The 12197-nt window shown below is 41.7% G+C and overlaps 1 protein-coding gene across 1 annotated transcript; it reads right to left on the reverse strand.

Moving 5' to 3' along the window:
- Positions 1-8950, reverse strand: tmed8.L (transmembrane p24 trafficking protein family member 8 L homeolog). Its single transcript, XM_018230367.2, has 6 exons — positions 8658-8950; positions 4379-4475; positions 3286-3382; positions 2985-3123; positions 2508-2804; positions 1-546 (listed from the first exon to the last, which is right to left on the reverse strand). Exons 1-6 carry the CDS (start codon positions 8794-8796, stop codon positions 329-331), a joined length of 987 nt encoding a protein of 328 aa, XP_018085856.1. The 5' UTR covers positions 8797-8950; the 3' UTR covers positions 1-328.
- Between the last annotated feature and the right edge of the window lie 3247 nt (positions 8951-12197).

The following is a 12197-nucleotide window of genomic DNA, read 5'->3' on the forward strand; positions in this document are numbered from 1 at the left end:
TTAAAAGATGCTTTGTTTTTATCAAGAAATAAACTGTTTCCTACATGCATGAAGACCAGAAGATTAATTGGCAGCCTGCTCAGGAAGCCCTCTTCCAGCCTGTCATGTAAGAAGTAAGAGGTGTTCATACACACCCATATAAATGGAATTGACATATATAATGCACAAAGAAGGGAAAATGGGAAGACACATTCATACAAGTATAACAATGTACTTCTGCTAGTGGGAAAATGCCCGTCTGTGTACACAAACACAAATGCCACCAAATGCAATTATGCTTCATATTAAAAAAAAAAAAAAGAAACTCACACCCCCAGTACTGGATGTTTCAGCTGCTGTAGTATACATGAAGGTACAGAGTCTTGTTGCGCAGAAGGGAATAGGAATTGTCCAATTTGAGGATGTAAACCCCTTCTCCAGGGTACTCGTGACTACCTGCCTGTACCTCTCTATGACTGTCTCTGCGGTAAACTTGCACAATTTCCCCGTACCGGCTACGCAGCCTGTAAACGGATCCCCGCTCCACATCCCCTTCTCGACCATGCCCTGAAAAAACAAAAATGACAAGTCAAAAAATACACTATACAAAATAGATATTATACTAAAAACATACTTCACTGGTTACACAAGACAGGGAAATTTTATTTGGTAATATTTAGACCCCATAAGGGAAAGAGGCGAGCAGGCTTTGAAAACAAATCTTGGTGAAGGTGTGCAAGGACATGGTCTACACTACAAATTCAGGGAAGCAGCTCAACATTGTAGAGTATGGAGGAAGAAGGTGGCATAGTCCAGAACCACACTGATTCTTTTCAAGTCAGTGCACACCTCCAAGGGATCCATTGTGGTTGGGAGCTGATCATTTGCCCCATTGTTAATCTACTCACGCAAGAGGGTTAGCTCACAGGTCTGTGTGGCACTCTTCTGAAAATCTGATTAGCAAATCCCCAAAGTTGACATTTGCAAAACAAACATTTAACCAGAGCCAGGATATAACCATATAGACAGTTTCCAGTGTGTTCAAGATGCTGAGAGGGAAAAGCAAAGCCAGAAGGCATGTTCTGCGCTTGTTTTAACTACCTTTCAAATTAGATTATGTGGCGACTTAGTCCAGTCTCACAGGGGCACAAATGTAAGAGGATACAGCTTATTGTACACACTGAAGAGGGGATGGCAGTGCTGTAGTTGTATGGAGAGACAACAATGAGTACTTTTGCTCTCAGCAACACATTGCCATGTTCACAGATTTGTCACAGATCCCTGTCCAGGACGATTTGCATGTATAGGAACACTGGTGCATGTGACATATGTTTGAAATTTTACAATACTGTGTATGTGAATGTTCCGAGGCATGCTGAAAACAGTGTTCCAAGGGAAATCTATAAACCTGGCTAAAGCTGGCCACAGATGAGCAGATTTTATCCTCTTCTACAACAAATGAGTGTCTGTTGCAATCTACCGACCTACTAACTAACCATTCAGAATAAATAAAAGTAGTAAAAAAACAAATCAGACAATGTTAAAGCCATTAATTTACAGACATCAATTGTGTGAAAGTTATGTCCAACAAATAGTAGTGACAATCTCCCATTATCACAGTTAAGCTGGCCATAGATGTTGAGATTTTTAAAAGATCAGATCCTGGTCGTGAGACCACGATCTTCTCAGAACGATCGTACAAATTTACCATCAACTAAAAAGACCAATTTACCAGGAAAACAAAGGGGAGCTGCCTGCTTGGCCCTGCAAACATAGAGAGATTGCACTGGGACCGACAAAGATTTTTTGACCTGGCCGATCAATTTCCCGACAGATGTCGGCCGAAAAATCGTAAGATGTACGATCGTTCGAATACCACTAACCGCACGATAATTTCGAAGCATTGGTCGGGCTTCCCTAAAATCGGTCGTTCGGCAAGAAGAATCGTCGCGTCTATGGGGAGCTTTAGACAGACAATACATGTAGAGATATTATCGTTAGCTGACAGAAATCTTCTAACCTGTCAGAATGACTAAACGACCGATCGCCATGGCATGAAAAATGTCAGGATGATCCACACACGGTCCAAAAATCATATGAACCTTTGTTTCATACAACTTTGTGTCTATGGCCAGTTTTAAGAAAGAGGCACTCAGAGGAAAAATTACCACAGGCAAGTGTTCTTTTTACAAAAGAGAAGTCCCAGCCTAGGATAAAGGAATAACAATTCTTTTCTCTGGGTAGAGCATAACAAATTGGCACCACCTTGTGAATTACACTTTCCTTGTCCATTAAACTCAAAAGCTATGGTTTTCCAGAGTACAAAGCAATGCTATGTGAAACTTAACAACAGATTTTACTTTTTGTTATAACTTTTAATAATAGGAGAGAGGGTTGGCACCTCTTCCACTATAAACCCTGACTATCTAAAATAAAGGAAAGAATGTATAACTAGCATATGCTCAATACTAGTAAAGATATTACAAGATGTATTACTGTTAAAAGAAAAAGTTCACTTATCTACTCACAAGGACTCTCAATTTCCTCCTCATCCTCTTCGTCACTTGACTCACTGATCTGTAGAGTGACAGCTGTGCTGGTAACTGGGGTCCAGTCAAAATAAATTCCAAAACCAATATCATAATCATCAGTAGCAAATTCCCAGCAAAGACGTTTCCCATCAGGGTGTGTGGGAACTCTGACTGTTAGCACCTCCCCTCTTCGTACAGTTAGAACACCATGCTTCTCCTTTGCCATGCGGTTCTTAAATTCACGCAAGTTAGCACTTGTCCAGGTGGATGGTGGGGACAAAGGAGGTGGAGGTGCTTCAAAGAGTAGTAGGAAAAAAGTGGACATATAAATTATGTGACCTGGCTTCCTTTCAATCTGTGAAATCAATTATGCCTGTGTTGATAAATAAAATCTACTTGTGCATTTTGGTATTATTTCCCTTTAAACTAAAACTTCAAACAGTCCCCTAATAAATCTCTATCTCCTACCCCCACCTTTTTCTCCTTTTTCTGTGTCACTCTGGATTCCCTCCATTTTCAGAATGTCCACTTTACCACTGTCTTCTGACTGAATCATCAGGACATCCTCGGTTTTGGACTCCACAGAGCATTGAGACAGCATAATTTCCAGCTCCTGCCAAACAAATGAATGTGACTTGAGCAAGAATGCCAATAAGTACCAAGACAAATACAACAACAACTCTTTTACAATATGTAGCTATTGCCTGTGTGAATAATTCACCCACATGTGAATAGAGGGGAAAATTGTAAGGAAGAATAACATCCGCGTGGTTACCTGCTCTAAATTTGACTTTTTGAAATCCTGTTTTGGAATCATGCCAGAATTTTGGATAAATCCTTCAGGGGAACCTTCCTCTGAACTAGGCAAGGACCTTAAAAAAAAAACATAAATTTTCAAGTAATTTGGTGGAAACAAAATACCAAACAAGTGTTCCCAGATCAGAGTGCCACTCAGAGCAGCATGCACAAACACAAAACAGGCAGAACATAAACGTGGTTTATTAGATAAGTGAATATTAGTAATCTCGAAACAATCAAGCTCGTGCAAGGTGCATATGTTTAGTCAAATAGTATTGATTTACTTTTGAAAGGAGAAGGAAAGGCTAAAATGAAAGTAGACCTGTCATCCACAAGAACAGAGCGCACATCCATGATCACATGCAATAAACAAGGGCTTGCACTTAAACAAAAACTAAAGCTTAAAAAACAAGGCTAGAAATGCAGCACATCATAGGGCTCATTTACATTGGCAGACGCAGTGGGCAACTTGCGTTTTTCCCGTTAATAAGTTGTGTCTAAAACCACTTTAATTAAAGGTACTTGCCTCCAAATGTGCTCTACGCACTTCTGTATGGTTGAGCCCTTCCTGACTTCAGTTCTGAATTGAGTGCTGTAGTTTTAGGGTTCCCTCAGCACCAACAGATCAACAGATGCAGCGCACTTATGGCTAAATATTTCATGAATTTTAACAATATAAGCAGGCTCTAAATGAAATTTGCTGATCTGGCACCATAGGGGTTAAATGAATGTAAAATGGAGAATTAATGTAAAACTCCAAGGAGAGCAGCAAAGTCATATTTAGCAGCACAAAGTTGAAGGTATGTAATCCATTAAATGGAATGCTTGAATCCTGGGATTTTCACATCTTATTTTATGTAGAAAAACAAATGTCAAAAATTAAGATTTGTTTCAATGGAAGTATGGGAAATTTCATTCCCCTACTTTCTGCATAAAAGGTTTCTAGATATGGATCCCATATTTGTACCAGAAAACTGCTGAACTGTTGCTCAGGAGAGCACTATGCCCAAGTCTGCTTGAAATTTTCATTGTGGACTTTTGCTGAAAAAAAAAAAAAATTTTGTGGTTACCTCTCAGATATTTGCTCTTGTACTGTTTCTGTCTCTTCCACTGACAGTGCTGCCACCTCCTCCTCGGTCTTGCACCCCTCATTATATTGATCCTCATCTATTAATAAAAATGGCAGGTTATTTCTAATTGTTTATGAACACATCAGGAAAGGCTTAAAAAAAACTTTATTTTTGTGATCTGTTGTCTTTAACGACTGTTTAACCGAACATCTTTTATCAATGTAATTTTTTTGTATATCTGCAATAAAGAAATATTGAAATAAAAAAAAAATAAAAAAAATCTTTATTTAGGTTTGGGTGAATGCTAAATCTGAATTCTTATTTGCATATGCAAATCAGGAAAGCCATGAGAGGTTCAGATTCCATTTGGTGAATTCAGCTGAATACTGCAGAAAAAGGCTTCAATTGGGATGAATCCTAAACCAAATATGGCATTTGGTGTATCCCTAGAGCACACAGATGGATTTAATTAATTAAAAACAGCATAATATAAATTGTATCCCTAATGCTATAGTATAATAGCTCTATATGTGTTACATGTCGATTACATTATGAATAAGTACTGAAGGAGCACCTTCTGCTTGTTGTCAATGCCATTTATACAGGTCAAAAAAGTCTCCAGCAACCAGTGTTTGTTGGATAATAATGTTACGGTCATCTTGGATTTCTAATAACATAGCGAATTGGATTTATACTATATGCACACCTTAAATGATGTAAGACTTGCAACAAATTTACATATGCACATAAATCGTATTCAGAATACAGTAGATACACTGTATGCTATGGAACAACCCCACCTCTAGGGAGGCAGCTGAAATAGAATTACCCTTGGGAGGCTGACAAGTTTGTTTCACCAATGCAATAAATAATAAATACACAGGTGAGAAGCGCAGCTGAGACTGTTATGGGGTGGGGCAAGCAAGAAGTGAAGGGGGAAAAAATGGATGGTGGAAAACATTTTATACTGTCGAAAAAATCTCTATAATATATGTTTTATGTATAAAATATATTCCAGTACCACTAGCGTCACTGAAAGGCAAATTCATAAATATACCAACCAATGAGAAACTATCCTATATGCTGCAGAATGATATGGAGGTGTACAACAAAATATGGCTCCCATGAACTGCATATAAAAATGATCCCCTACTCTTCTCAGCCCTGCATGCATGAAGACCCTAGAAATACCCTGGAGCATAAACATCCTGTAAAGCTACCTTCTTACTTAAGCTGGCCATAGACGCACAGATCCTATTGTACGAATTGAGGATTCGTACAATTTTCGGAACATGAGTGGAGAGTGCCGACATCTTTCGTCCAACGGAGATCGGTCGTTTGGTCGATCGGACAGGTTTGATTTTGACCCAACCGATCCCGCCAGAGCCCATTGCACATCGTAATCGGATCGTACGGCCATATGGCCGAACATTCAGATTACCTCCAATATAGCCATGCTCATTAATGGCATATCGGGGAAAGATCCGCTCGTTTGGCGATGTCGCCAAACTAGTGGATCTTTGCATCTATGGCCACCTTTAAATAAGCTTTTGATAACTAACCAAACCCAGCTGCCGTTTGTAGTATTGCACTTGATGATCTCCTGTCTTTTCTTTTATACCGTTTCTTATTTTCTCTCCTTCTCTACTGCCGTTTTACCTCCTTCTCTGTGTCACTCGGTACATTATTGCCAAGGAGACCAGCGGTCTCAGACTTTTGTACCTTTTTCATGTGAAAAAACTAAATAAAAAATTTCAGTTAAAAAAAATATTCCAATAAGAGAGACTGTAAAACATTATGCACGGTGTACAAATGTGTGCCAAAAAACGACCATTTGGGAATATACATGATATTGAAAGGGCATTGAGGGAATTACGGATCTGAAAACTCATACGTTATCCATCTTACTTACCAGCAGTATAAAATGTGTCTCTTATCTACAGAACATTTTCAACATTCCATAGGTAAACCTTATATTTAAATGAGAAGGAGAGGTATAATCACTGGTATACCAAAATGTTAGGCATCCTCAGTGATTATAATCACTTATCTGAGACCCAGGGCCGGTGCACTTATTTTTTGAAAACTGTTCCAGCCCATGTAACCACATTGCCATCTTCTTCCAGGTACAGCCTGGTGTGGGTGCGTTTAGAGTGAAAAGCCAAACTTAGAAGCAAAAAGACAACTTTTAACTCTACTGCACATACACACCCAGCTTGGGGCCATATAGTGGAACCAAGAACAGGGAAAAGATTGTGATGTGGTGCTCCTAAAGTAGTGCCCCCAGGTTGTTGCAGTTATCAGCAACAGGATCACTGGCCCATGGTCTCAGGTAAGTGACTATAATCACTGAGGGTGCCTTACATTTTGTCACACCCCAGTGATTTAAACTGGCCATAGATGTTGAGATTTTTAAAAGATCAGATCCTGATCGTGAGACCATGATCTTCTCAGAACGATCGTATGATCGTACGAATTTACCATCAACTAAAAAGACCAATTTGGCAGGAAAACAAAGGGGAGCTGCCTGCTTGGCCCTGCAAACATAGATAGATTGCACTGGGACCGAAAAAGATTTTTTGACCTGGCCGATCAATTTCCTGACAAATGTCGGCCGAAAAATCGTAAGATGTACGATCGTTCGAATACCACTAACCGCACAATAATTTCGAAGGATTGGTCGGGCTTCCCTAAAATCGGTCGTTCGGCAAGAAGAATCGTTGCGTCTATGGGGAGCTTAAGCTTTTCCTTCTGGTTGATCTGGACAATTTGTCAAGCCAAAGCAAACCACAAAATTATTTTAGTAATAGGGGAGCATAAACTGTGTTTCTGCAACGGTTATTCCTTATAGTAAGGTTAGCAGATCATGTATAAAAACGAAGGAAAACTTCACGAGGAAACTTTGGACGACTTCGGAAAGTGAAGCGATGTGTGGGCTTTAGCTTAGGTGACTTTTCATTATAGCGGACGGGAAGACATGCGATGGCAGTTCTTTAAATGGGACCAGTGGGAGATAAAATTGTGAGTGATCGATGGTGGCATAATAATTCTACAAAGAAAATGAGGAGTAAAGGTGGCCATACACGGATAGATCCGCTCGTTTGGCGATGTCGCCAAACGAGCGGATCTCCCTCCGATATGCCCACCTTGAGGTGGGCAATATCGGGCTGATCCGATCGTGGGCCCTAGGGCCCAACGATCGGATCCTAGCGTTCACCAAACGGGCGGTCGGATCGCGGGACCGCATCAACGAACAGATGCGGCCGCGATCCGACGGGATTTTTAATCCCATCCGATCGAGATCTGGCCGACTTTCGGCCAGATCTCGATCGGGGAAGCCCGTCGGGGGCCCCCATACACGGGCCAATAAGCTGCCGACACGGTCTGTCGGCAGCTTTTATCGGCCCGTGTATGGCCACCTTTAGTAGCACATTTTGGCCAATACATGTAAGCTCACGTGCCACCTCAAGGCCCCTCATTTAGTGTGAATCCTACACAGCCTATTAGCATTCTAAGTCTGCAGTGCATTTAAAATCACTTTATTTTGTCCAAAATGTGGTACTAACATCTCTTTTTTTGTACAGCCCCCTGCCCCACTCCGCCCCCTTTTGTGACATCAGATCAAAGAGCTATAGATAGAGCTGCTGCATCGGGTATGGTTCAGGTGACAGGGATGGGGTTAGGGTACATGGGGTGACCTTTCTGGTAGGGGTTGCAAGTGCCATAAAGGTAGGAAATGACATTTTTGTCTAAATAAACAATGCAGGACATTTTGTTTTTTTGGTTTGTATTTTGGTTTACAGCTACCTTGTGGTCCTGGAGGATAATTCCTGCTCTCATAGGCAACTGGTCACTAGGGCTGGCCTGTCAGTAAGGGGATATGCTGAGGTAGTATTCAGGTGTGGCCTTTCAGCAGGGGACTATACAGAGGTGGTCACTAGGGCTGGCCTGTCAGTAGGGAGATAGGCTGAGGCAGTAGTGAGCTGGGGTGTTTCAGCAGTGGCAATTACAGATGCAGTATGTAGAGGCAATATCGGGGAAACATCAGTGATCCTAATAAAGGGATGAATAGGCACAGGCAGTAGCTCACAGCGTGGGACAGGACTGAAGGATTATATGAATGACAGGTCCAGCAATAGCTGAATAACATGCAAGCCATACACGTGCGGTAACTAAGCTCCAGTTGTAGAAAGAGGACCCGGAAGCGGGGTGTACATGTACTAACTCCAAGCTCCAGCAACAGGGGTTCAAGCTTCCTCTACCACAGGACGCTACTCACCGCCAGCGGTTTTCCCTGTATCTGGTCGGCACTGGTCGACTTCCGGAACTCCCATGCCGACAGCCTGATTGCTCCCGGTATCACAAGTATCCGTGCCCTCGCCGGGCAAGGATGCTGCAGCCTCCTCAGTTGCAGACATGGAACCGTTTCCTCTGCCTTGATAATGTTCGCCAATCTCCGAAAATGGGCGGGACGCCCGAACATAGGGAAAATGTCAGCCTATGGTTAAAGAGCAGGTAATAGATATGGGCGGAGAATACATACACGGCGAAATAAGCCGATAGGTGCCGAATAAAACCGAGCATCTTGTAAGGCGATAGAAAGGATTGGAGGTGGTGCTATGTGTAACAAGTAGAGCAGGGCTATCCAACTGGCGGCCCGCGACCCCCCCTTCTTTGGCCCCCCAGATGCTGTGTCTGTTTACCATATGTAAAATTTAAAAGGTATCACTGTAGAGATAAACTGGCCCCTGCATTGTTTAAACCTCAAATTCAGACTGTAATCCCCTGTATTGTTCACACCTGTGATCCCCCTGCATTGTTCACACTTGTGACACCTCTATTGTTTATATCTTAAAACCTGTACTGTTCACACCTGAGACCCAGTCTGAAATTGCCCACATTGTTCACCTGTTCACACCTTATTCAAAATGCTAATGGAGCACCAGCACTGTGTCACTGTATGTAGTACATATTAGACTGATAGCTTTATTTGTCTCCTGCTCTGTTCTGTCTTCCCTCCCTGCAGGGCTGAAACTAGGGGCAGGAAGAGAGGCTCTGTAGTAGTAGTAGTTTTTCAACTTTATAAACCCCCTGTTCCAGACAGAATCACTCCCAGCTCCCTTTTGGCAGCTGCTGGCACAGGTACATATTTGTGGACAATAACTTGGCTGCTACTTGCACAGGTAAACACATACCTCCCAACTGTCCCTTTTTCGGAGGGACAGTCCCTCTTTTGACAGCTCAACCCGCAGTCCCTCATTTGTACTGGAAAGTCCCTCTTTTCTCTGCACTGAACAGCCAGAAAAAGAAATAAAGTTTCTCACTTAATTGGCTTTTAGCAGAGGGCCCAGAACAGCTAACAGGTACAAATAAGATACTTTGTAACAATTTTGAGACACAAATTTTGTGAAACAAACATGGTAATTAGGGGGTGTGGCCACAGAAAGGGTTGTGGTCAAAAACATTGCTGCGCTACGTGCGGAAAAAAAAAATTTGTCCCTGTTTTTACTTACAAAATGTTGGGAGGTATGGGTAAACAGATGATATGATGGATATTTGGCTGCTGCTGGCACAAGTACATATATGGAGGCAATAGTGTGTATTGTTTGGCTGCTGCTGGCACAGGTACAGATTGGGGGCAATATAAGGGATTGGCTGCTGCTGCTGCTGGCTCAGGTACATGGGGCAATATGGTGGCTGCTAGCACAGATACACAGATGTTTGAGGGCAATATGATGGATTTTTGGCTACTGCTGGAACAGATACAAATTGGGGTAATATGATGGATTCTTTTGGTTTCCGCTGGCATAGGTACAGATTGGGGGTAAAAATATGATGGATGTTTTGTCTTATGCTGGCACAGGTACAGATTGGGGCCTGGGGGCAATCTGAGGGATTGACTGCCATTGGCATAGGTACAAATGGAGGCAATATTATAGGTGCTGGCACAGGTACAGGGGGCTATATGACTGGTAAGGTGGGAAATGGTAATGTCGGACTGGGTGGGGGGCACTGATTGAAGCCTTTGCCTAGGGTGCAAAAATACCTTGGCGTGACCCTGCCTCCCTGTGTGTGCCATTCTCTGCTTGCCCAGTGCTGCTTGTGTGTGCCATTCTCTGCTTGCCCAGTGCTGCTTGTGTGTGCCATTCTCTGCTTGCCCTATGCTACCTGTGGAATGTAAGCCTGTTAGGGGTTTATTCTTGGGGTTACTTAGCATTTAGAAATTGTTGTTAAGGGCCCCTAAGGTGTTTAATCATGTTTTTTTTTTGGGGGGGGGGTTGTTGTATTATCCACAGGGGAGTATGAGGCATATGGATTTAAGGGTATGTTTTTAACTTCAATTTTTCACATATGAGTGATGAGGGATTTCCCTGCAGTGAGCACCAACCATTTGGTTTTTTGGTGTGCTACCACCTTTAATGTGGATATGATCTTAAAAGTTATTGTGGTAATATCATCATCATCATTTATTTATATAGCGCTGTCAAGATACGCAGTGCTTAATATGGGTGTGGTTTACAGTGTGTGTGGTTTAAAAAGGGGAGTGGCCAACACTGACTACCATTATCGGCCCTCCTCCACATAGGCCAGTAAAATTTTGGCCCTCGGTACCACAGAACTTGGACAGCACTGAAGTAGAGGAAGCTAGTGGTACAGTAAAGTTGTCTTGAAAAAAAGACAGTTGTCCAGAAAGTTCAACACTTCTATGTATCCTCACAGCATCACCTATATTAGGCAAGGAAAATAATGACTGCTCTCTGCAGCCTGTTTGTAAACTTTCATACAAAACAAAATCTAAGGCTCTGTATACACAATTGTTTTATAATATTGAATAGCACATGAGAAGTGAATTTTAGCACATGAGAATAGCACATGAGAATATAAGTGATTTGGAAAGACGTGTGCCAATAGGCTATGATTAAATATCTAAGTGATGTGAAACGCATAAGGCTGTATCTTTGTGTATGATATCCACAGGAATAAACTACTTGATGATTTAACAAGCCTGCCTGGAAGATTGGTCTCTGCCAGTTCCTGCCCTTTTTCTTTATACGGTGGTCTACTCCCTACGCTATGGGTTCAGGGCTGTGCACCTGGCCCTCCCTTCACAACAGGTGAGTTCTACAAAAACCTGAGATTATTCCACTTTTATACTGACTACTATCAACAAAAAAGTGTGTGACATATTAACTAATATAGTTAGCCAAAAATGTAATGTATAAAGGCTGAAGTGATTGGATGTCTAACATAATAGAACAGAACTTCCTGCTTTGCAGCTTTCTTGGTTTCCAGTGAATGGTTATCAGGCAGTAACCAATCAGTGACTTGAGGGGGGGGGACCACACGGGTCAAAACTCTTTGCTTTTGAATCTGAGCTGAATGCCAAGGATCAATTGCAAACTCACTGAACAGTTATGTCCCATGTGGGCCCCCTTCAATTCACTGACTAACTCAAGAGTTAGAGAGCTGAAAAGCAGGAAATAGTGTTCTGTTCAGTTATGTTAGACATCCACTCACTCCAGCCTTTATACATTACATTTCTGGCTAACTATATTAGAAACTTTTTATTTTGCACAGCATTTTATTTTGCACAGTTTTATTTTTAGATTGAACTGTTCCTTTGAACTAAGCTGGTTCAATAAGTTCAGCATATAAAATTACATATCTAGCCGTATTACTTTTTAGGGTCTAGTTTTCAATTAATGTCATGGATTTTCTGAACAGTTTGATGGCCAATATATAAAAGATTACTGAGGGATATTGGCATGTAAAAGCACCAAACTTTTAATTTCGTGCCTACAGAGAAAAAATCACCCAC

The sequence above is a fragment of the Xenopus laevis genome, chromosome 8L (assembly GCF_017654675.1).
Source record: "Xenopus laevis strain J_2021 chromosome 8L, Xenopus_laevis_v10.1, whole genome shotgun sequence".
Taxonomy (NCBI): domain Eukaryota; kingdom Metazoa; phylum Chordata; class Amphibia; order Anura; family Pipidae; genus Xenopus; species Xenopus laevis.

Bases quoted from the DNA above. Each gene is read 5' to 3' on its own strand.
- tmed8.L (XM_018230367.2), bottom strand. From the start codon at position 8,796: ATGTCTGCAACTGAGGAGGCTGCAGCATCCTTGCCCGGCGAGGGCACG. The intron at 3,383-4,378 runs GTAACCACAAAA...TTTTTTTTTAAG, and splicing joins CAAGAGCAAATATCTGAGAG to GTCCTTGCCTAGTTCAGAGG. The intron at 547-2,507 runs GTGAGTAGATAA...TTGTTTTTTCAG, and splicing joins GGAGGAAATTGAGAGTCCTT to GGCATGGTCGAGAAGGGGAT.